The sequence below is a fragment of the Garra rufa genome, chromosome 15 (assembly GCF_049309525.1).
Source record: "Garra rufa chromosome 15, GarRuf1.0, whole genome shotgun sequence".
NCBI lineage: Eukaryota > Metazoa > Chordata > Actinopteri > Cypriniformes > Cyprinidae > Garra > Garra rufa.
The window spans coordinates 33,167,032-33,193,795 of record NC_133375.1 but is presented as its reverse complement, the minus strand read 5'-3'; the positions used below and the strand labels follow the sequence as shown (position 1 = coordinate 33,193,795).

At 35.4% G+C, this 26,764-nt stretch overlaps 1 protein-coding gene across 1 annotated transcript in view; it reads right to left on the bottom strand.

Moving 5' to 3' along the window:
• Nucleotides 1-105: 105 nt before the first annotated feature.
• LOC141287729 (low-density lipoprotein receptor-like) overlaps nucleotides 106-26,764 on the bottom strand; it is a 27,222-nt gene continuing 563 nt past the window's right edge. The window contains exons 2-12 of the mRNA XM_073819864.1: nucleotides 26,176-26,526; nucleotides 20,045-20,164; nucleotides 19,471-19,596; nucleotides 15,761-15,932; nucleotides 15,434-15,649; nucleotides 13,741-13,859; nucleotides 13,364-13,503; nucleotides 12,571-12,715; nucleotides 6,095-6,169; nucleotides 5,807-5,961; nucleotides 106-956 (exon numbers count right to left, since the gene is read on the bottom strand). Of these exons, the coding sequence (XP_073675965.1) occupies nucleotides 927-956; nucleotides 5,807-5,961; nucleotides 6,095-6,169; nucleotides 12,571-12,715; nucleotides 13,364-13,503; nucleotides 13,741-13,859; nucleotides 15,434-15,649; nucleotides 15,761-15,932; nucleotides 19,471-19,596; nucleotides 20,045-20,164; nucleotides 26,176-26,526 (1,649 nt within the window). The 3' untranslated portion in view covers nucleotides 106-926. The remainder of the gene's footprint in view (nucleotides 957-5,806; nucleotides 5,962-6,094; nucleotides 6,170-12,570; nucleotides 12,716-13,363; nucleotides 13,504-13,740; nucleotides 13,860-15,433; nucleotides 15,650-15,760; nucleotides 15,933-19,470; nucleotides 19,597-20,044; nucleotides 20,165-26,175; nucleotides 26,527-26,764) is intronic.

Here is a 26,764-nt window from a genome sequence, read left to right as displayed (position 1 = left end):
TATCCTTTTATAATAGAATCACTAAATGTGCACAAAGAGAAGCAGAGAAAAAAAAAAAACTTCAAAAAAAAAAAAACCAAAAAAAAAAACCCAGCAAACGCACCATTTCCAATTTAAATTTTATTTCTCCAAAGCCCAACATATCACTTTACCATAAGTCTTTCAAACCACCTTTTTTTTCCAAACTATATACAATCAGGAAGAAGAGCAAAAACCTGTTTTACTGCTAAACGATTAACAGCTTTAATACTATAATTTAAAGGAAAGTGATACGAACCACAACAAATAAATATCATTTCTTTTTCTCCTCACATAAATAAACACAACTATTCCTGTAGTCTAAAGCATTAACAGCACCAGTTAATTTCAAAATAAAATATTTTCTGAACTGATTTTGTCTCTGTTCACACATTACAAAGACAAGACAGAGATTGGTCAACTTGTGCGCCTATAAATTCAACAATGAATGGACATTTATGGATTTATAAAACTAAACTAGAACAGCACCTTAAAACAAGCTCAAACCTCAAAAATGTCATGTAATGACTCACAGATCTGTTGTACCATATAACATGGTCAATTAATTATTGACCTGAAGCTCAGAACACTGTCATGGTGATATTTTGCTGCTCTGTGTCCAATGTAATCCACAGATGCAAATGGTGAGATGTAAAGATATCAGTGAGACAGAATTAAGTTTAATGCTTAGTTTGATTCAAATACTTCATTTGATTAGTTCTAAATCATAAATAGACATTTGGCAAGAATTTAAGAGCATTTTGCTGGGTCACCGAGCAGGATGTTTGTGTGGAATCCATATGCCTGCCTCACTTTACTTTTTCTCGTGCCCAAACCTGGCAGGAAATGGGGGCTGTGATATCCACCACAGGAAGGGTACAGTCTCCCTCACAGGAAATCTGTCCATGTCAGTGTGTTGAACCATTCTGTGCACCATCCTGAAAACACAAAAAACACGTTATCTATGCAAAAAAGCATGTACTTGAAAATGTCTACATGAAAAAACAATATACAAAACAGTGTATGATACACTCTAAAAAACGCTGGGGTGTTTTTTTAACCAAATTGCTGGGTTATACCTGTTGGGTTATTTTTTCCAGTGTTGGGTAGTTTTTGTGTAACCCAATGGCAGAGTTAGTGGCCAGATCAATGTCCCTGACTGCTGAAACTATACACCCCTCCCCCTTCCTCTGATGAAACAACCAAGTGCCAGTGTTGCCAAGTCTGCGGTTTTCCAACAGAATCGGGCTACTTTAATGCTGTTGCCATGTGTTGTTTTTCCATTTTCCCCTGGAATGCGAATTTTACCAAAGGGGAGCACTGCCACAAAAACAAGAAAAAAAAAACAAGTGTATTTTACTCTGTGTACCCCCTCGAAATTCGATTGGCCTAGTTTTGAGTAGCAATTGGGCAGGTTTTTACGGTGGCCGAGAAGTGCAAAACACAACAACAAATCGCAACACAAAAAACAAATCTAAAAAAAAAAACAAATAACAAATCCAGAATCAAAATTACAAATTAGAAAACGCAATATCAAATATAAAAAACAAAACGGCAAACCATAAAACACAATAATAACTCCGGAAACAAAATAGCAAGTCGCAAAGCACAACGACAAACAAGAAAACAAAACGACAAATCAGTCAACCCGGAAAAGGTAGGTATTTTGTTTGACCGGCGTAGTCGCTGCTGATTGGATGGAACTCCTGTCAATCAAGACATACAGGAAGTTAGATTTGTGTATGTTTACGTAGGAGGAAAATGGAGTATGTTCAGCACTACTTTCAAGAAGGACATTCATATGGCGTGATTCTAGACATGCTTTAAGACACCACAACATCAAGATGAGCATGCGCTCTCTTAAAACACATCTGAAAGATGCAGGTTTGTTCAGATGAAAACATTATTCCCCATTAAGCGATGTAAGGAATGCTATCAGAGCAGAGCTTCATGGGCCATACTATGTGGTGACGTAATTTTAACTGAAACAAAAACATATCGCCCAGCCCCGCCCATTTATTTTGAATAGTCAATAGCGTTCTATTTATATCTGCGAGTCGGGCCAGAGCCGTTGAGCTCAGTAAAGCCGCATTTGTAAGCTTATGAGAGCCACAGTCTAATAAATTACCCCATAGATTCAATATGAATCTCTTGCTAAAACAAACAAGTGATCATAATCATGCTGTGGCTGTGTAGTTTAATACATATGATCTGCTCGTGCTGTTGCGTCTCTGGACCAGAGCCAAAGTCCGAAGTAGACTGTGCGTGCTGCCGCGGTTTGCGTGACACAATGTAAAACCAGACCTCATTTGCCCCAATGGAAAACAAATTCACACTGTCTGAATCATTTTCTATCGCCTACATTGCGCACTACATGCCATTCATCATACAGAAAACACTAACACTGTAAACAAGTGGACAATCTTAGCCGCAGATTCAGCGTCTGTTTAGTGTAGGGGGCGGGACGCTACGGACTTTAAAAGCATGTCTAGAATCACGCCATAAGAATGTCGTTCTTGAAAGTAGTGTCGAACATACTCCATTTTCCTCCTACGTAAACATACACAAATCTAACTTCCTGTATGTCTTGATTGACAGGAGTTCCATCCAATCAGCAGCGACTACGCCGGTCACACAAAATACCTACCTTTTCCGGTTTGACTGATTTGTCGTTGTGTTTTCTGACTTGTCGTTTTGTTTTCTTGTTTGTCGTTGTGGTTTCCGACTTGCTATTTTGTTTCCGGAGTTGTTATTGTGTTTTATGGTTTGCCGTTTTGTTTTTAGATTTGATATTGCGTTTTCTTATTTGTAATTTTGATTCTGGATTTGTTATTTGGTTTTCAGATTTGTTTTTTTGTGTTGCGATTTGTTGTTGTGTTTTGCACTTCTCAGCCACCGTAGGTTTTGCTGTGAAAACCTGGTAACCCTGCCTAGCGCGGACTTACTTCAACCCAGCTGTTGGGGAACCCAGTCAAAAATGTGTATTTTACCCTGTGGAATGCATTTTTTTAACAGGGATCCCCCCTCAAGACGTGATTGGCCTAGTTTTGAGCGGGGGAACCCCGCCAAAAAAAAGTTTTTTTTTTCCCCCGTGGAACGCGATTTTTAACGGGGAACCCCCCTCGAAATGTGACTGGCCTAGTTTTGAGTAGCAATTGGGCAGGTTTTGTTGTGACCTGGCAAACCTGGCAACCCTGCCCAGCACAGACTTACTTCAAACCAGCTAGAAAATGTGTATTTTACCCTGTGGAACGTGATTTTCAATGGGGGACCCCTCTCGAAACGCTACTGGCCTTGGGCTAATTTTAAAAAAGCAATTGGGCAGGTTTTGTTGTGAAAACCTCGCAAGTTCGCCCAGTGCAGACTTACATCAACCCAGCTATTGGGGAACCCTGCCAAAAAAAAAACTATTTTACTCCACGGAACATGATTTTCAATGGGGAACCCACCTCAAAACGCTATTGGGCTAGTTTTGAGTAGCAATTGGGCAGGTTTTGTTGTGAAAACCTTGCAAGCCTGCCCAGTGTGGACTTCTACCCAGCTGTTGGGGAACCCCGAAAATGTGTAGTTTACCCTGTCGACTTTTAACGGTGGCTGACCCTCCAAACAACGTTTTGCCTAATTTTGGGCTAGTTATGAGTAGCAACTGGGCAGGTTGTGTTGTGAAAACCTGACAACGCTGCCCAGCGCAGATTTACTTCAAGCCAGCTGTTGGGGAACCCTGTCAAAAATGTGTATTTTACCCTGCGAAATGCGATTTTTAACAGGGGAATCCCTTCAAAAAAGGATTGGGCTAGTTTTGAGTAGCAATTGGGCAGGTTTTGTTGCGAAAACCTGGTCATCCTGCCTAGCGTGGGCTTACTTCAACCCAGCAGTTGGGGAACCCAGTCAAAAATGTGTATTTTACCCTGTGGATTATATTTAATATTTAAAATATGTTTATGGGCAGGTTATACGTCACGGCATCTTTCAGCTACGAGTGAAACACAAGGCGGAGGCCTGAGGTTCCCCAGGCGAACAGCAGCCCATCACTGGCTCAGATTACAGCGACACAACGGCACGAGAATCGGCACCATTTTGTTTAACAAGGATAACAGAGAGCGGTTTGATACACTTGAATTAAAATGTTACTTTTAAATATTATATTTTTATTTCTAAAATGCTTGTTAAACGAGTTTAAATGTATGCAATATTGAAAACTACGCTGTACAATTCAGTTTGTCTTATATTTTTGTCCATGGCTGATTTCACTTATTAATAAATTTTCACCTTTTGATTTTTACCTTTGACTCCAGTAATTCTGTGTCTGCTTTTTAATTTCCAAAATATTTTGATTCATTTTAAACCAGCAATAGTCATTTTCAATCAGGATTTTAATTCAGTTATAGTTATTTAAAACAGCCTACCTCTGTGTGATATATTAACATTATTTTCAAACCTACTTTGGCTTAGCTTTTAGCAGTGTCAATTTTTTTTTTTATTAATACTCAGCAAAGATTTTAATCCAACAAAGCTGGGTTTGCCCATATTTGACCCAGCATTGGGTTGCCAAAATAACCCAAATTGGGTTGTTTTAACCCAGCATTTTTTTTTTTTTTTTTTACAACGGATCATTGTCTGAAAATGCAAAATAAAACTAAAAACATAATTAAAATGCAACTAATCACATAAACATTCACACAGCTAGCACACTAAATACAAAGGCTTATCTTATATACCTTTAAACAGCTTATCTGTAAATTTTACCTTCGATAACTTAGAGGAAGGAAGAAACACTTTTGATATTTGTACTGTGTTTGCTTTAATTAAAACAACCCAGCCTCTAGTCCTTTTCAGTGTGATTCATTATTTATTTATTTATTTTCTTTCAAACCTGTTTCAGGTTTGTTTTTGCAACGTAGTAATTTTTAATCAATAGTTGCGTTAAATAAAACAACCCAGCATGTTGGGTCAAAGATTTAATCCAACGCTGGTTCTATCCATATTGGACTTAGCGTTGGATTGCCAAAAAACCCAGCTTTAAAAAAAACACAACAGATCATTGTCTGAAAATGCAAAATAAAACTAAAAATATAATTAAAATGCAACTAATCACATAATCATTAGTATAGCTAGCAGACTAAACACAAAGGCTTATCTTATATTTTTTAAACAGCTTATCTGTACATTTTAAAAATAACAGGAAGTAAGAAACACTTCTTATATACGTTTCTGACACTGCACTATACTGTGGCTGCTTTAATTAAAACAACCCAGCATCTAGAAATTCAGTTTGATTTATTATTATTTTTTTCAAACCTGTTTTGGGTTTGTTTTTAACCAGCAATGTAATTATTTTTAATCAATAGTTAAGTTAAATAAAACAACTAAGCATGTTGGATCATAGATTTAACCAAACAAGCTGGGATTGTCCATATTTGATATGCAAGTGCTGGATTGCCAAAATAACCCAAATTGGGTTGTTTTCACCCAGCATTTTTAGAGTGTATGCTACTATTTGAAATCTAAAGCATAAAAAAACAAAATCAGTGATAATGGTTTCCTTAAAAATATTAAGCAGAAACAAAAGCACAAAATCAGCATTTTACAATGATTTCTTAATCATGTGAGACTAAAGACTGAAGTAATGATTCATATTCATGTGTTGCATAATGTCTTTCTAGGAAACATGTTTGCACAACAAGCGCCATTTGTCATTTTCCTTGCTGTATAGCCTGTAATAAGTGAATGATTGTAATCGCGTCTCATGTAATCCGAGTGTGAAGGCTATAAAACACGTGGCTCTTACTTTATGCTCATGTACTACAGGCAGCCTGGATAACAGAAGAGGATCCTGGGATTCTTTAAGCGTCCCATCTCCAAGAGGAGAAAGAGAACGAGGGGCACAGAATTCAGACCTCTGCCGCCATAGCACTGCCCCCACCAACAGCAAACTGATGATGACTAACAGACAAAGAACAAATAAAGGTGATCAAGGGAACATCAGTCCTGTTAATGTAAGAAGTGACACGGAAGTGACTTTTATCATAATGATTAACGCAAGAGAAGAGAAATGCAACAGAGAAGTTAGACCAACCAGTCAATGAGAGAAGCAATGCAAATTGTGAATCAGGAAGTGGCGTTCTTGTTTCTGACTGCAACAGATCATTGTCTGAAAATGCAAAATAAAATTAAAAATATAAGTCAAATGAAACCAATCATATTCATTCATATACACAGCAGACTAAATACAAAGGCTTGCCTTACATTTTTTAAACAGCTTGTCTGTTAAATAACTGTTAAAATAACACTTCTGATATGGGCTGTTCTACAGAATTGGTGCGAACTGCTTTCCCACACCAAATAAACACATTTCAAAAGCATTTAAGTATTTAAATCTTAGATTTCTACTAAGATCCTTCTATTATCAATTGAAACCCACAATAAAACTTAAAACATCATAAGCTAAATATACATAAAATCATAATTTAGAGAGTATTTTTAATTGGGAGGTTGCTGTCCCAAACCCTAACCCCTAAATTTCAACTTATGAAAGTGATATTTAAATAATTTTTACTTATTACATTTTTGTTTTTAAAAATATCTTTTGATTTTGTAAAAAAAAAAAAAAAAAAAAAAAAAAAAAAAACTGAAGTACACCCCTACATTTATAATCAGGAAATATTTATGTCACTCTTTCTCATTGCTACATGGTGAGTAGATGGTGAGGTCCTATCATTTTGAGGTAAATGTGTTCAAAAGTATGAAAAATCTGTGTGTGACTTTAAAGAATGTGACTACCGAAAAACATTTTTCTATAAATAAACACTTTTTTGGGAGTTATTTCATAACATTTAGCTTTTATATGTGTGCACAATTACTAGAAGTGTGTACATGCACACAAAATGTGTGGAATTTTTTTTAAAGACATTTCCAACTCTTTTGGTCCTGAAGCAAGTCCAAGTCAGAACCACTGCATGGTCTAAAACAAAATATAACAAAACTACACTTCCACAAGAAACTGCAAAAAACAAGCAGAAGTGAAAGAATTCACAGAAAGTGTGTCATAGCACCAAACTTAACGATATTCTTCATGTTAGTGGTATTAACATGTTTGGTTTTAAGCACATTTTCGTTTCCTTTTGTAGGATAATTTAAGTACTTGGTTTGGTTTTGTTTTGGGTCTTGAAGAGAATCCAGGTTTAGCACTGACTAGTGTAAAACAAAAGTATAATAACAAAACTACCTGCCCACAGGAAACCGTTGCAAAAACTGAGCCCACGTGTTATTTGCAGCAAATATGTGATCCCACATCAAACGTAGCATCTGGGAAAGTACCTTTCACTTTTTTTTCAAAACAAATTCACAGCACCGATAAAACTGTGTGTTACTACGCAGACTCTTTAAGCTACAAAAGCAATGCAAAGGCATTCATAGCATCTACAGTATGAAGCTCACCACTTAACATCATGTTTACAAGGCAGGTGCTTCTCCAACAAAAGAACAAATCTACACAGACACAAATGCTTACTAACCAAGATTAGTCTGTTGTGGGTCAGAGCAAATGCTTTGAGGTATTTCAGAGTAGGCATCTGTGACTCAGTAAGAAAAACAAACCTCACAGGAAGAGCCACATACAGCATGACCTGAAGTTGCAAGCGCACACAGGTACAAGAAGTCAAAAATCATTATTTGCATGTTTTTGTTTTGTAGCTAATTAGATTAACCACACATTCTCTGTATATGTATTCTTCTCCAAATTCAAAATCATCCTACATTGCTGCAGAAGTACCAACCCATTGTTTGCAAAGTGAACATGCAAAGAAGATCAAACACCCATTATAAAAAAATACATAGAGTACACGTAGAGCTAGACAAGACAAGCATTTGAGGTTAAAAAGTATACTGCCAAATTTTTTTTTATTTTTTGAAAATAACAGATCGTTTCACTATATAAGACCCTTCTTCCTCGGCTGGGATCGTTTAGAGACGTTTGAAGGCGCATTTAAACTGCATTTTGGAAGTTCAAACTCACAGGCACCATAGAAGTCCACTATATGGAGAGAAAAAAAAATATTTCTTTATGACTGAAGAAAGACATGAACATCTTGGATGACATGGGGGTGAGTAAATTATCTGTACATTTTTGTTCTGGAAGTGAACTTCTTTAACTTCTTGTTCTGATGAAAGTCATCAAAATAAGTGGGAATTCTGAATTCTGTAGTGTCTAAAAACAAATATGCAAACTACTGAAGACTACTTTTGAATGAACAGGCCTGAGCTAAATAAAGACACCATGGTCTTCTGTAGAGCTGCTTATACAGTATCTCACAAAAGTGAGTACACCCCTCACATTTCAGGAACCATTTTAGTACATCTTCTTAAGGGACAGTACTATAGAAATGAAACTTGGATATTTTTTAGAGTAGTCAATGTGCAGCTAGTATAGCAGTATAGATTTACTGTCCTTTAAAAATAACTCAACATACAGCCTTTAATGTCATAATAGCTGGTAACAAAATTAAGTACACCCTAAGTGATAACAGCAGTATGTTGTTTAACCATGCAAAGCCACATGTCCTATTCATGACAGGACCATACAAAGTTGTGTATCTTGTATTAGAGCAGTTAAAATTTGATGCTTTAGGTACAATTATCTTATACTGACCACTGGATGTTCAACATGGCATCTCGTGGCAAAGAACTCTCTGAGGATTTGAGAATTAGAATTGTTGCTCTCCACAAAGATGGCCAAGGCTATTAGAGGTTCAGTAACACCCTGAAACCGGCAGAACCTGGCTTCAAAAAACAGATGCATGAGTGCTGCCAGCATTGCTTTAAAGGTTGCAGAAGTAGAAGGTCAGAAGGTCAATGCTCAGACCATACGCCGCACACTGCAATATGTCGGTTTGCATAGGTGTCGTCCCAGACGGAAGCCTCATCTAAAGCTGGCTCACAAGAAAGCCCGCAAACAGTTTGCTGAAGACAACCTGCCTAAGAGCACGAATTACTGGAACCATGTCCTGTGGTCTGACGAGATAAGATAAAGTTGTTTGGCTCAGATGGTGTCCAGCATGTGTGGCGATGCTCTGGTGAGGAGAACCAAGAAAATCGTGTCTTTCCTACAGTCAAGCATGGTGGTGGTAGCATCATGGTCTGGGGCTGCATGAGTGCTGCTGGTACTGGGGAGCTGCAGTTCATTGAGGGAAACATGGATTCCATTATGTACTGTACATTCTGAAGCAGAACATGATGCCTTCCCTCCAGAAACTAGGCCGACTGGCAGTTTTCCAACATGATCACGATCCCAAAAACATCACCAAGATGACAACTGCTTTGCTAAAGAAGCTAAAGGTGAAGGTGATGGGGTGGCCAAGTATGTCTCCAGACCTGAACCCTATTAAGCACCTGTGGGGCATACTCAAACATAAGGTGGAGAAGCACCATGTGTCTAACGTCCAGCAGCTCTGTGAGAAGTGGAAGAGGATCCCAGCAACAGCCTATGCAACTCTGGTCAATTGCATTCCCAGGATGATTAAGGCAGTGCCAGAAAACAATGGTGCTAACACACGTTTTTAAACTAATCTAGTGAGTCAATGAATCAATTACCCATTCATAAAGAAAGTGTCATCATCACTGGCCTGTGGCAGGGGCTTGTAGTCAGTCATGGTCTGAATGGCTTGCCACAGTGACTGAGTGTCTTTACTGTCGCTGAAGTTATTGTTGATTTTTTTGAGCATATTGATGTTTTGCCTTCTTGATGCCATGAGACAGAGTGGCTCTTGTGGTTTTGAGAGCTGCCTTATCTCCTGATCTGCATGCCTCATCTAGGATTTTTAGCAGCCCACAAACCTCTGCTCTCATTCGCGGCTTCTGGTTTGCATGTGTGGGGATGGTCTTGGTGACTGTCACATCATCTATGCACTTTTTGATGTGAGCAGTCACTGTTTCTGTGTATTCTTGCGGGTCTGTGTGGTTGTTGTAGGTTGCTGCCTCTTTAAACATGTTCCAGTCTATGTCCTGGAAGCAGTCCTGTAGTGCAGAGGTAGCATTGTCTGGCCATACTGTGATCTGCTTTTGAACCGGCTGGGCAAGTTTGAGAAGTGGTCGCTGGGATTAGCATAACAGAGATGCAGGTGCTGGTGCTTTTAGTTTAATTTTTAAAGTATCTTTTCAGCTATTTAAATCATTTAATATTTCTGTAAAAACAAAATTCCCCTTTGATTCACTTTAAGGAGTCAAATATCACCTTGTAATGGGAAGGCTAATTTTTTATCAGATTTTTTGATTATTGATTAGAAGGTGCTCATAAAAAGAAAAATAAGCATAGATATCTGTACAGTGAACACTATGCAGTGTTATTTACACTTAATTATTACATTTCTGTACCTGAATTGTTCTGTGGCATTTACCCATGTCTGTAATTTGTGGGGTTTTTCCTGGCTGTTCACTTGTCTTTAATCAGGTTTGAACTTTCTTAGGTAGGCTAGTAGTTTTTGCCGTGGTATCAAAGAAGTACTTAGCTTTAAGTAATAAATGGAAGGCATTGAAATTGAAATTAGTGCTGTCAAAAAAGCCCTGTCCCTGGGTTAAATATTTTAATACTGTTAAACTGGAATAATTAATCACCTGCGTTAACATGCTAATTTTAACAGCACTAAATGAAATATTTTATTGTCTTGCTGATCTGAAAAACCTTGAGTTTTGTGATCCACTAACTGCTTTACATAACAATTTGAATGGCAAGTTATTTTCCTTTGTGTTACTGTGAAGCTGCTTTGAATATACAGTGGTGTGGTCCTGATTTGTTATTTTTTTGCATGTTTGTGTTACGGGTCCCGGCCGCGGAACTCGTAGGCAGATTAAAACTGCCTGAATTATCAGGAGAAACAAAATCACATTCAAACTTCAGTGTCTTTCCTCAAGCGCAGCTCAGTAGCGTCTGAAGTAAACACAACGTGCATCGCCATGGTAACCCACAGTGCGTGCTTTCTCCAATGCTGATGATATTTTGTTTCAAACACAGATGTTAGTAGTGATAATTAATAATTGACTTTTCACAGTATATAAGTAAATAAATATATACATTAATAACAAAACAAACATTACTATTGTGGATACACAATGGTGTTTCACATTTGTCACACTTTAATGTTTCAGATCATCAAACAAATTTAAATATTAATCAAAGATAATACAAGTAAAAAAAACTTGTAGTTTTTGAATGAAGTTTTTTATTATTAAGGGAAAACAAAATCCAAACCCCCATGGCCCTGTGTGAAAAAGTGTTTGCCCCTAAACTTAATAACTGGTTGGGCCACCCTTAGCAGCAACAACTGCAATCAAGCATTTGCGATAACTTGCAATGAGTCTGTTACAGCACTGTACAGGAATTTTGGCCCACTCATCTTGGCAGAATTGTAATTCAGACACATTGGAGGGTTTTCGAGCGTGAACCGCCTTTTTAAGGTCATGCCTCAGCATCTCAATAGGATCAGGTAAGGACTTTGACTAGGCCACTCCAAAGTCTTAATTTTGTTTTTCTTCAGCCATTCAGAGGTGGATTTGCTGGTGTGTTTTAGATCATTGCCCTGCTGCAGAACCCAAGTTCGCTTCAGCTTGAGGTCACGAACAGATGGCCAGACATTTTCTTTCAGGATTTTTTGGTAGACAGCAGAATTCATGGTTCCATTTATCACAGCAAGTCTTCAAGGTCCAGAAGCAGCAAAACAGCCCCAGATCACATCACACTACCACCACCATATTTTACTGTTGGTATGATGTTCTTTTTCTGAAATGCTGTGTTACTTTTATGCCAGATGCAATGGGACACACACCTTTCCAAAAAACTTCAACTTCTGTCTCGTCAGGCCACAGAGTATTTTCCCAAAGGTCTTGGGGATCATCAAGATGTGTTCCGGCAAAACTGAGACGAGCCTTTATGTTCTTTTTGCTCTGCAGAGGTTTTCCTCTTGGAACTCTGCCATGCAGGCCATTTTTGGCCAGTCTTTTTCTTATGGTGGAGTCATGAACACTGACCTTAACTGAGGCAAGAGAGGCCTGCAGTTCTTTAGATGTTGTTGTGGGGTCTTTTGTGACCTCTTGGATGAGTCGCTCTTGGGGTAATTTTGGTCGGCCGACCACTCCTGGGAAGGTTCACCACTGTTCCATGTTTTCGCCATTTGTGGATAATGGCTCTCACAGTGGTTCGCTGGAGTCCCAAAGCTTTAGAAATGACTTCCAGACTGTTAGATCTCAATTACTTTCCTTCTTATTTCTCATTTGGGGGGGGGGGGGGGGGCACTTTTTCACACAGGGCCATGTGGGTTTGGATTTTTTTTCCCTTCATAAAAAAAACCTCTTCATTTAAAAACTGCATGTTGTGTTTACTTGTGTAATCTTTGATTAATATTTACATTTGTTTGATGAAACATTAAAGAGTGACAAACATGCAAAACAATTAAATGGGGGCCTATGTTAATGCTTAACACACTTAACATGGCTCTTTAAAAAAAGATGTTAGTTACTACAATTAATGTAAAAAAAAAAAAGTAAGAGAATATTTTTGACTACCTGCAGGCTGTAACAGTGGGTGAAGGATGACCAGTCCAGCTGGTGAAACAGATCCGAGTCTCTGAGAAACCTGGAGCATGTTGCCATTGTGCTTGTCTGCACTACAAATAGAGTTTGTCAACTGGTCACTCCAGTACACTCGACTCTGCAGGAGAGACATGAAATAAAACATTCATTACTGCATTATCAATGTTACGTCAATAATAGATTATCAACATTTTCATATATCATTAAACATTATAAAGGAAAAGATGTGTGTATATACACTACCAGTCAAAATATTTTAAACAGTACGATTTATGTTTTTTTAAACTTTTACTCTCCAATCTTGCATTTACTTGATCCAAAGGTTCAAAAACGTTGAAATATATTTACTATTTTTTTTAAAAACTCTTTTCTATTTGAATATATTTTAAAACGTAATTAATTCCTGTGATTTCAAAGCTGAATTTTTAGCATGATTTCTCCAGTCACATGATCCATTAGAGATTATTGTAATGTTCTGATTTGCTGCTCAAAACAACATTATTACGTTGAAAACAGCCGAGCAGATTTTTTCAGGTTTCTTTGATGAATAGAAAGTTCAGAAGAACTGCTTTTTTATCTGAAATAGAAATCGTTTGCAAAATTAAATGTTTTAATCATTACTTTTGATCAATTTAAAGCATCCTTGCTAAATAAAAGTATTAACTTTTGACTGGTAGTGTATATATTTTTTATCTAAAAATAAACTATGGTCATTGGTAAGAAAATGATTATATAGATTGAGTAAAAGTGACATAAGGTTATGTACCTCAAATACGGCCAGTCCAAATGGTTTATCTAGATATCCGTTGGACTCTACAACCGTCTTTCTATGTTGCCCATCAAATGCAACTCTTGATACTGTACGCAGTCCGGAGTCAGCCCAGTACAGCAGACCACGATGGATATCTAAATGAGCAAATTAAAATGATATCAATCAATCAATTTATTTATTGTTAACTTTTTACCCCTTTGTCACCTGACCAAACTTGATAAACACAGATAGATAGGTCTATGCTCCATTAGTTTAAGGATGGGTTTGATGTAATTTATATGCAACCTTGATTGAAATAAGTGATAAAGTAAAATATGGAGTAAAAAAAGCAAGCTGGATTTTACAACTTAATTGCTTACGAGAAGTCTAACCTAAAGAGATTGCAACAGGACAGCGTATAAATGAAGTTATGAGTGCTACTCTGCTTGTCCCATCCAAACTGGCACGCTCAATTCTGGGAGATGCCTCACTGTCTGCCCAGAACACATACCTGGAGAAGAAAAACAGGTTTAGGGTTTAAACTCATTTAGACAAACTAACCACATTTATTCAAACTTTATCTAACTTTACAGGCATGCTCCACCCAAAAATTAAAATTCTTTTATTAGTTACTCATCCTCATGCTGACGCAGATGACTTTTTTTTTCTGGGGAAGCCAAACTGACATTTTTAGAAACAGAATCCAACTGAGAGTACATAAAAATAATTGGACGAGTATCTCAAAACGGACACATCCAGTACTAAGATTTTAAAAGTTAATGCTTCACATATCACTAAATTTGTGCATGAAGTGACAGTCCTCTGTGCCATTCAAAAGCTTAGAGTCAGTATATTTTTTTTTTGGGAGGTGGCGGTAAATTATTTAGCAAGGATGCTTTAAATTGATTATAAAGACATTTATAATGTATAATAATAATAATACATGTTTTTGAAGCAGCAAATCAGAATATTAGAATGATTTCTGAAGGATCATGAGACTGGAATAATTATGCTGATTTTGGAATAAATTCAGCTTTGAAATCACAGGAATAAATTACATTTTAAAATATATTCAAATAGAAAACAGTTATTTTAAATAGTAAAAATATTTCAAAATTTTACTGTTTTTTACAGGCTTTGTGAGCAGAAGAGACATTAAAAATCTTACTGTTCAAAAACTTTTGACTGGTAGTGTATAATTACTTAAATATAGAAGAATGCAAAGTTTAATATTCTGATAAGGTGCTAATAATAATTTTCCACCTCTAAAATTACAGATATTAATATTGAGCTAAAATGTCCATCCACTATATAACTTAGTGCTGGGCAGTTTGACCAAAAAACTGTATCATTTTTTTTTTTTTTTTTTTTAGGATTCTGGCGGTTTGACAGTTTAATCAGTGTTTCCCTGAATGTGTCTTTACATGAACCAGAATGCAGTTTTTTAATGTAAATTAGAGATTGTATAATTTCAAGTTTTAGAACAAAAACAGAACACATCTGAACGAAACAAAAACAGCAGACGGCCTGAATGAGATGCAAATTCACTCTTTGACAGCAGGTGGCGCTTATGGAACAGCAGTGATACAAGCAGCACATCGCTTTTAAATGCTACATTAATATGCATTATACGGAGGTAAGATGAAAAGAAAATACCATGTAAACTTTTCTGAAGATTCAGAGATACTTCTATATATTTAGAATTTTCTTCCTATATTTCACACATCATGGACAGTGAGCTTGATCTGCCTGCTACAGTATTTAAGTCTTCAACATCTCTGACTTCTGTTAATGGCCATTTACAATTGCTTTATTTGCCCAGTTAAAGAATTAGTTGTGCATTATTAAAAGGTTTAAAAGTTTTCCAACTATTAGTCACAACTTGTACCGGTAAGCCATTTAAAAAAAAAAAAATTATACCATTTGCGTAAATCAAACCGGTTTACCACAAATTCTAATTAATTGAATAAAGTCCTGTCCCTCATTATTTCCAGCAGAACATTCTTCTTCAGACAGAAATGTCACATCATACTTTAAATTTATGTGACCGAATTTAATATATGGAAAAAGACACAGTATTTTTACCCTAGCAATGGCTGGACAGCAACTGCAGTAGGTCTGGAGAACCCAGAGATGAGCTCACTTTGTCTGGAGCCATTCAGAGAGGTCACATGTAAGGCATGAGTATTGGTGCTGACCCAGTACAGAAGCTCATGAAGCCAGTCTACTGCTAATCCCATAATGCCTATGGAGGCCTTTAACAATACAGTTGGTCTACGGTCACTTGAGTCTAAAGACATCCTGGAATAGACAAGATTAAATCAAATTAGGTGTCTTTTGTGTTGGAACAATTATTAGGCATTAATGATAACAATGGGTATAATTTTCTATTTAATCCATATGGCTCATCACCTGTAGATTATGTCATTCTCAGGACTGGTCCAGTATATTGTCTTGTTTGCATTAAGTGCAGAAACAGGTCCTGGTGAGCCTCTTTTATATGTGATGTTTCTTTGTTCAGAGCCGCTGAGGTCCATCGATTTAACACCCTCATGAGTGCTGACCGCCAAATGAGCAGCAACACCTGTTCAAGACCAAATCAGTGTCAACTAAAACAATTCTTATTTCAACAATATTTATTTTTCAGGCATTGTTCTTTAAATACATTAATACAAAGGAGTAATATTCCATCTGAAAAATCTGAAACTGGAGATCTTATTGAGATCCACATATCTCTGGGAATGTATGATGTAGGGCCTTGAAATAAAATTCCGAAAGAAAAGTTTATTAAGAACTACAATCTAAAATCATATTGTGATATCTTTAATATTTCTTGAGTTATAGGCATGCAAACTTTGGGAAAAGAATATTTATGGCACTCGGGTATTTTCAATGCAGTTGTCTTCACATAAAGAAACAAGATCTCTAGTTTCAACATTAATTGTTCCTGAGATATTCCTCTTTGAAAGAAAAAAAGTTAAATATTTTTGCAAAGTGACCCACATTTGGGTTCAATTTACTCCTGGAGCTATATTCAAATCTAATATCTCTGAAACCTAACCATATAAGACCCTAAAAATGAAGAAGCCAAAAGAAAAGTTTGTTAAGAACTAAAATCTAAAATCATATTGCGATATCTTTAATAATTCTTGAGTTCTAGGCATGCAAACTTTGGAAAAAGAATAGTTATGGCCATCAATTTATTTTCAATGCAGTTGTCTTGACAGAAGGAAACAAGATCTCTAGTTTCAACATTAATTGTTTTTCAGATGTTCCTCTTTGAAAGAAAAGAAGTAAAACATTTTTACAAAGCGACCCACATTTGGGTTCAATTTACTCCTGGAGCCATATTCAAATCTAATATCTCTGAAACCTAACCATATAAGACCCTAAAAATGAAGAAGCCAAAAGAAAAGTTTGTTAAGAACTAAAATCTAAAATCATATTAGGATATCTTTAATAATTCTTGAGTTCTAGGCATGCAAACTTTGGAAAAAGAATAGTTATGTCACTCAATTTATTTTCAATGCAGTTGCCGTGAAAGAAGGAAATGAGATCTCTAGTTTCAACATTAATTGTTCTTCAGATATTCCTCTTTGAAAGAAAAGAAGTAAAACATTTTTACAAAGCGACCCACATTTGGGTTCAATTTACTCCTGGAGCCATATTCAAATTCTAATATCTCTGAAACCTAACCATATAAGACCCTAAAAATGAAGAAGCCAAAAGAAAAGTTTGTAAAGAACTAAAATCTAAAATCATATTGCGATATCTTTAATAATTCTTGAGTTCTAGGCATGCAAACTTTGGAAAAAGAATAGTTATGGCCATCAATTTATTTTCAATGCAGTTGTCTTGACAGAAGGAAACAAGATCTCTAGTTTCAACATTAATTGTTTTTCAGATGTTCCTCTTTGAAAGAAAAGAAGTAAAATATTTTTGCAAAGCGACCCACATTTGGGTTCAATTTACTCCTGGAGCCATATTCAAATTCTAATATCTCTAAAAATGGAACCATACAAGACCCTAAAAATGAAGATGCCAAAAGGAAAGTTTGTTAAGACCCAATATCTAAAAGGGCATTAAGATATATTTAATACTTCTTAAGTTGCAGGCATGCAAACTTTAGAGAAAAAACTTGAAAAAGTGCTGTTTGCCCATTTTTGAATGGTCACCATTGGCATATAATGCACCAAAGACTGCTAAAGCCAACATATTTTACTAACAGACCTACCAATTCCTGTGTAAAAATAACATTACGATGCTGCCATCTTTCTGAAGTAATTTTTTTCTACATATCTGAAGTGAAAATTGCCATTTTGACCCCCATGCAAACTCTGAAAATACCTGAGTGCCATAAGTATTCTTTTTCCAATGCAGTTGTCTTTACAGAAGGAAACAAGATCTTTAGTTTCAACAGATGTTCTTCAGATATTCCTCTTTGAAAGAAAAGAAGTAAAATATTTTTGCAAAGTGACCCACATTTGGGTTCAATTTACTCCTGGAGCCATATTCAAATTCTATTATCTCTGAAACCGAACCATGTAAGACCCTAAAAATGAAGATGCCAAGACCCAATATCTGCTTCTCTCGAATGTATAATGCAAATCAACGACTTATGCGTTGGGCTTTGTTTGTGCAGAGTTACAACTTGGAAATCCATCATAAAAAGGGTTCTGAGAACGTCCTTGCCGACGCTCTTTCTAGAGTTTAGGAAGATAACGTGGGTGAGTTATTGGTTTGCTTATACTTTTTTTTTTTTTTTTCAAACAATATGTTTGTTCTTAATTGTGGGGGTGTTACGTCCCTATGTGACGTTGAATAATAGTCCTAATTCTGTTGTGTCTGTATTCTTTCCCCGAGTTTTTCTCTTTGCTGTTTTCCGTTTCTGTTACTTTCACAGGAGCCATTTGGATTGGCCATCTAACCTGTCAATCATCTGGGACGACCTGATTGGGTGTGGTGATGTGAGGGCGTTGGTCTTCGATTGGGCTTGCTGATGACGTTCCAAAGTCTATATAAGGAAAACGCCGTTGTGCTTGAGACCCGGCCTTTTGAATTTGAGCTGTGATGCTTTTTCATTGTATTCTGTTTATTTGCATTTGACTTAGTTTGTTTATAATGTGCTTTGTTTGCCATGTAACGGTTTACCTATTCTGGCTGTCCTGAAATCCTTCCCATTATGGTTAAGTGCTGTTCAGAGCTTTTCGTAGATCTGTTAAAACTGGATGGAGGTGAAGGCGTAGGTAAGTTATGTCACCTGACGTACATGGTGCACACTTAGGTTGGTTTTGATGTTTATACACACTAGGTTAGGAATCGATGCCACTTTCTGTATTTATGTTTGGTTAATTAGTGTAGTTGAGTTACGACGTCTCGGACGTTGAAGATTTCTTTTCTTTTCACATTTTTCTTTATTAGTTTAGGTTTAGATTTCGAAAATGGGTTAGTAAGATTTACTGTTTGGCTTTGATATTTTCTTTTCTTAGGCTCGATTCAAGTTCCCTTCATCCTCCCCAGTTTTCCAATTTTGTAAAGCTGCCGGTGTGTATTTGCTTATAATAAGAATTGGTTTACTTTTTTTTTTTTTGTCTCTTGTAAATATTCACCTTTCTTCCTTTCACTTCTTTACTTATTTTCTAAAAACGTGTCACAGTCTGTAGCAATAAAACAAGTTTGCTTGTTTCTGGTTTTCCGTCTTGCTTACTCTCAGTCACACACCAGGTTTAAGTTGGGCAATGGTCTGAACTGGTTTTTATGTTCCCCTTCTGACACCCTAGACATTTAATATCTATCGAAGGGTGGTAACACAGTAAATAAATATTATGGCTCCAGGAGTAAATATTCGTCCATATTTTTTAATATTTAGGCTTTAATCACTATACATATCTATTTTTTTTTTTCAGGGAAAATATTAGCGAAATCGAAAATGTGAGTCGGGGAACATTTTTGAAATTACTACAAAACTTAAACAAAAATGTAAAAAAAATAATAAAATAAAAAATAAAAGCTATATCAAAATATGAATAAATACTAAAATAATATCATTACATTGACACAAATATACATACAAAAAAGTTCAAGATATGCAATTTTGACTGTCTTAGAAATCTTCCTCTCACCTGTAGCTTTGCACTGTCCAGTCCCAGCAGTCAGCACATAGCCATCCTGACATTTACATGCAAAAGATCCATTGGTATGGATACAAATTTGATCACACACATCTGAATCAAGGCAGTGATCCACATCTGGAAGTGAAAAGTGAATATTTGAGTGGAAAAGGTAAAGATAATGCATGTTTTGAAGACAACTGTAATTTATTTGGGAAAAGTTTATCTCAACCAAAGAGAGAACCAACTCATTTGGATTATTAGAATGAGCTATATTTTATTTTAAAGTGCTATTAGTAATCCGTCACATATTAAAATGTTTTACTCATAATGAAATGATCAGTTTTATTTCACATCGCCTCACAGGGGCAGACATGTTTAGATTATTTGAGCTGTTGAATACTACTTCTTTTAGGTCAGTAACCGCCCTGTACTAGACACTATTGCTCATGGAAAAAAAATGTATGGTCACTGCCTGCCATCTGTTTTACAGTGCCATGTCTACAGCAATGCTCTAATTTGTTTACATTGGAGCACGTAATGTCAACGTCATTTATACAGAGGACCAGTGTGACTCATTTCTCACCCTGACAGTGTGTATCCTGGACCAGCCTCATTCCACTGGGGCAGTCACACATGAAACCAAGCGGCAGATCAATACACAGGTGAGAACAGCCACCGTTATTGATCTCACATTCATTGCCATCTACAGAAACAGAGAAATAAAGACAAATAGTGAATTTTTAAATGTTCAATAATAACAACAATCTCTCTCCCTCTCTGTATATATCATGTTTAATCTTATTATTTGTAATCCATTACCGATTCAAAATTACAGGACAAAAATTGTAGTTATTAATGTAGTTGGTTACATACACATTTTAGGTAATATAATCAGACTTCTTTTTGATTAGATTTAGATTATTTTTGACTTTGGTTACTTTGTTTATTAATTTTAGAAATGAACATTTAAAAGAAAAAAAAGAGAGAATTAGGGAGAATAAACAAATTATGATTAATTGTTAATTGCTATTGTGTGAATATGTAATGATGCAATCATGATTACGAATATTTTAAAATATAATGCAATCTAATTACAAGTACTTAATTTTTGGAATCTGATTACATAATCCAGATTACATATAATCAATTATTACCCAGCACTCTGTGTTTGTGTGTATGTGTTATATATATAGTATTATATTATTTTATAGCTCATCAAGGCTGTATCTATTGCAATTTAAAATAACAGTTTTATATTTTAATATACTTTAAATATAATTTATTTCTGTGATGCAAAGCTGAATTTTCAGCATCCAGTCTTCAATGTCACATGATCCTTTAGAAATCATTCTAATAATTCTGATTTATAATCAATGCTTCATATTATTTCAGGATTCCTTGATAAATAAAAAGTTTAAAAGAACAGTGTTTATTCAAAATAGAAATTTTGTTTTACAATATACACTACTATTCGAAAGTTTGGTCAGTTCATGTTAAGAAATTAATACTTTTATTTAGCAAGTAGGGCTGGGCGATATGGCTGAAAACTGTATCACGATATCAGTGTTTCATATCGGTCGATATCAATAATTATTGATATTTTTTATGACCCATTTAAAATAAGGAGCAGAAGAAAAATATGTTGCATTTAAACAGTTTTATTTTAAACTTAATCTTCCTCTGATCATAATCCCCTCAGTTATTAAGACAGAAATGTCACAACCATGGAAAACTCAAATAATTAAAATGTAAACGTAAGTCTAAAGTCACAATGAAAACTTAATTATCTCTTAATGCTCAATTCAAACCCCATTCATTGTCGATGAAGTGAATGGTTAAGCTAATGTATGGCTCAGAAGTACGGCTTGACCACAGGTCAGAGGTTGTTGCAAAGTACTTGGCTAACAATATTTCTTGCTGCACAGATTGCTGGTTGCCGGTAGCCAACGTTACTTCTTTCCCGGTACTTTAGCCTATTTTGCGTAATAATGAAAACATTTATTTCAGTGAAAAAATAAGTCCAAAACTTTCAACATTTTGAACAATAGGGCCCTACAATCTTTTGCTTTTTTTTCCCCAGAAATTCTTGTTTTAATTTTTCTGATAATCAAATGAAAGCAAAAACACTGATTTATTTTTAATCAAATGAAAAATAAACCCTTAAAAATAAAAATAAACAGAGCTTTACTGTTAAAATTAATACATAGAAGACAAATTATATTCAGTTAAAAAAAGTTTAATAATAATAGTATTTTTTTCTACAATTAAGTGGTGACTTTTTATCATATATATTGTTTTATGTAAATTATTTAAATGTGAATATATAAACACCTACATTATACTGTACAAAGTAATACAAGACTAATATTGTTCTGTTACATGTTAAACCGTGCTTTTATTTTGACAGGTTGCCGTGAAGTTTCAGTGTGTAGTGTATACAGTATGATATGATGCTAGTTTCACTAATGAAACGGTAAAATTGACAAAAAGTGACACTCACCGCAGCTTTGGAGATGTATTTATTGGAGTTTGTCTGTTCATGTGAGATGCTAAGGCCAAAAATTAGCGGGAGCGTCACGTGTGCTTCAGTATGCGTGCAAATAAAACGCGTCTCCTCCATTCATACAAACAGAGCAAACGGAACATGCAGGATTCATATTGAAACAGTCTTTTTGCATTTCAGTTTTCACAGACACTAGTCCATATCGCGATTTGAATTAATTAACAGACCAACTTTTGATTTATTGATCCAAAAATCGACGAATTCCGCGGCATTCTGCCCTATAGTAAAGTCCGTTTTTATGAATGGAGTTCGCGATCCAGTCTGTAAGGCTATTTAGTTCGTTTAATACAACAAGGACCATACAACTTCTATTGTGATCTTGGCTATATATAAAAAAATTAACCGGACGTTCAAGAGGGGCTGGGCGGGCCGACGAAGAATACAAAATATCGAACGTTTTATCGAACACATTTTTTTTTTGATATCGATCATGTGTCTATCGCGATACATATCGTTATCGTTTTATCGCCCAGCCCTATTAGCAAGGATGTGTTAAATGGATAAAATTTGTCAAAGAATGAAAGAAAAAAGTATCACAGGTTAAAAAAAATATTAAGCAGCAAAACAGTTTCAACACTGATAATAAACCAGCATATTAGAATGATTTTCAAAGGATCACGTGACACTGAAGACTAAAGTAATAATATTTTAAAGTATATTAAAATAGTATATTAAAACAGGAAACCAACATTAGAAATTGCAATAATATTTCACAATATTACCGTCTTTTTCTATATTTTTGATCATAGAAATACAGCTTTTACGAGTATAAGAGATTCCATTTAAAATCTTACAGATCCCAAACTTCTGGTGAGTGTGTGTATTTTATATATATATATATATATATATATATATATATATATATATATGTGTATATGTGTGTGTGTGTGTGTGTGTGTGTGTGTGTGTGTGTAATTAACAAGAATTTTATATTAATATCTAAGATTATGCATTATTAATTGTATTATGAATGTCTCTTATGAAAATATGTATTCAATGCCCTTACAGTTTTAGCATGACTGACCTTTGAGACATGCATGAGACTGTATGCTGTTGCTATGTAGCCATGTTATTTTCATACATTTTTACATATCTATCATCAACTCTGACACACAGACCGATGTTCTTAGAACAAAAAGTACTTCTTTGTAAATGTGCCTTTTTAAAGTTTGGGTTGGTAGGCAAATTAGACATATGTGACCCTGGACCACAAAACCAGTCTTAAGTCGCTGGGGTATATTTGTAGCAATAGCCAAAAATACATTGCATGGGTCAAAATTTTGGATTTTTCTTTTATGCCAAAAATCATTAAGAAATTAAGTAAAGATCATGTTCCATGAAGATTTTTTGTAAAATTCCTACTGTAAACATATCAAAATGTAATTTTTGATTTGTAATATGCATTGTTAAGAACCTAATTTGGACAACTTTAAAGGTGATTTTCTCAGTCTTTTTGATTTTTTTGCATCCTCAGATTTCAAATTTCAAATAGATGTATCTCAGCCAAATATTGTCCTATCCTAACAAACCATACATCAATAGAAAGCTTATTTATTGAACTTTCATATGATGTATACATCTCAGTTTTGACAAATTTAACCTTATGACTGGTTTTGTGGTCCAGGGTCACATATAAGCAACTTATAGACTTCCTGTTCTGTCTGGTTTTGGGGTATAAGTAGTACTAACCCTTTCTCTCTGCTCTCTCTCTTTTACTCTGATACTGGGTGCATCTAGACAGTCTAATATTTCTATTAGACTTACTTCTCTCAGATTTGATTTGATCAGAATCTAATTTGATTCTAATTGGCTTTTGAATTTGACTTAGCTCTTTAATTCGACGTTGATTTTAATTCTAATTTGACTAATTAGACTTGATTAGACTTTACTTTACCAGATTGACAAATGATTTAATTACTAACAACTTGGAATTGGGAATTAATGTTTATTCCTTTTACTCAAAATTATATTAATGGAATTAACAGTCATTAATAATGTGATTCTTGTTATTGCTGCCATTCTTTTAATTGTGGCATTTATTTTTATACTCAAAAATATGTCTTTTGAAAACTAAATTTTTTAAACTAAATTTATAACCTTTTTATTACAACCCGTCTGACATTGAATCAATCATTTTTTGCATATATATATATATATATATATATATATATATTTTTTTTTTTTTTTTTTTTTTCATACCCCTGCCAAATTCAGACTTAAAGTTACTTTTATTCAACTGGCAAGTTTTTTTTTGACGGAAAGTGACACAGGCTTCTCCCAAAAGATTAAATGACGATGTACAAGAGCCATCATTGTGGAAAAAAATATTTCTCAGCTTTTATTTACATTTGAACAAAAAGTGGCATGTTCAAAATTATTCATACCCTTTGCAAACTGTCAAAGTTCTATACCATTCCAAATAGTCCAAGCTGTTCTAAAGCATCCTAATTACCCTGATTCATTGGGAACAGCTGTTTTAATCAACTCAACAGGTGAAAAACAGAAGCTCTCTGCTGCTGATTTGTGGACAGTCATGGCTAAGACAAAGGAGCTCACTGAGGACCTGCGGCTGTGCATTGTGGCTGCTCACAAGTCAGGAGAGGGCTATAAGACCATATCTAAATGTTTTGAAGTTCCAGTAGCTACAGTGCAAAGTATTCTTAAAAAAATAGACGTTCCACATTGTGAAAAATCTCAAAAGACGTGGTCAGAAGCCAAAAGTGACACCTGTGCTGGCCAGGAGGATAGTGAGAGAGGTAAAAAAGAATCCAAGGATCACCACCAAGACCATCCTGATGAATCTGGGCTCTGCAAATGCTCATCCGGACAAAGAAGAAGACTTCTGGTCTTTTATGGTCAGATGAAACAAAAATTTAATTGTTTGGCCACAATGATGTAGCCTTCATTTTGCGTAGAAAAGGAGAAGCCTTCAACCCTAAGAACACCATCCCCACTGTCAAACATGGCGGTGGGAACCAAATGTTTTGGGGGTGTTTTGGGGGTGTTTTTCAGCCGGTGGACTAGGGAACCTAATCACAGTAAACGGCACCATGAAAAAGGAGCAATACATCAAAATTCTCCACAACAACATCAGGCAGTCTGCAGAGAAACTTGGCCTTGGGCACCAGTGGACATTTCAGCATGACAACGACCCAAAACACACAGCAAAAGTAGTGAAGAAATGGTTACCAGACAAAACATTAACGTTTTGCAGTGGCCCAGTCAGAGTCCTGACTTAAATCCAATTGAGAATCTGTGGAGGGAGCTAAAGATCAGGGTGATGGCAAGGAGACCCTCCAACCTGAAAGAGTTGGACCTCATCGCTAAAGATGAATGAGCAAAAATACCAGTGGAGACATGCAAAAAGCTGCTCAGCAATTATAGGAAGCATTTGATTGCTGTAATAGCCAATAAAGGCTTTTCTATTGATTATTGAGAAGGGTATGAATAATTTTGGACATGCCACTTTTTGATCAAATGTAAATAAAAGATGAGTAATAATTTTTTCCACAATGATGCCTCTTGTACATCGTCTTATTATCTTCTGGGAGACGTCATTTCTAATAAAAAAAATAAACTTGCTGGTTGAATAAAAGTAACTTTAAGTCAGAATTTGCCAGGGGTATGAATAATTTCAGGCTTGAGTGTGTGTGTGTGTGTATATATATATATATATATATATATATATATATATATATATAAAATTAATACTGTTAAATGTTCAGCAAGGTTTCATTAAGGCTTTTACATGGTTAAAAAAATCTGAACACTGAACACATGAACTGTCTATTTAAAGAATTCTAAAAAATGTATTACACTTTGAGCAAAACTATTAAGCAGCAACAAAATTAAACTGTTTTTAACACTGATAACGATATTTGAATGACTTCTGAAGGATCACGTAACACTGAAGACTGAAGGCTGCTGAACTTTCAGCTTTCCCATCACAAGAATAAATTAAATTTTACAACATAAACAAAAAAAGCCTAGTATTTCTATGTGAACTGTTAATAATTTTACTATATATATATATATATATATATATATATATATATATATATATATATATATATATATATATATATATATATATATATATAATAATATATATGCTTTGTTTATATAGTACTTTTACATGTATATATACATACCACAGTTCTCTTCATCGCTGCCATCTTCACAGTCTTTGATGTTGTCACACCTTCCTGAATTCGACACACAGCGTCCATTTGTGCACTTGAACTGTGACTTAGAACATGTCAGTGCGCATGTCTCTAACTGTTCATCTGCTCCATCAGAGCAGTCAGGCTTGCCATCGCAGACGCTGTGGGAAGGAACGCAGCGCGATGCTGCCACACAGTGGAAGGAGCCACTAGTGCAATTCAAACAGGAGATCTCATCACTGCTGTCTCCACAGTCATCCACACCATCACAGTGACGATTTAGAAGCAAACATCTGCCGTTGTTACACACAAACTGCTCTGTGCTGAACTTTGGAAAACCTGCGAAAGATGAGAGTAAAAAGAGCTCTTTAGTTCTAGAGATTTTTAAAAGGATAAAGGATTTTTTGAGTAGCAGGAGTAACACACACGTGGCTTTATCACTATGCTGTGTGGCTGAAATACATTTGGGTAAATTGTGTAAGTAAATAAAATTAATATGGTAAATGTAATCTGGGACATATTTTGCACTTTTGACATCACAAGGCAACTTGAACAAAGAAGTCTCGTATGCTCATCA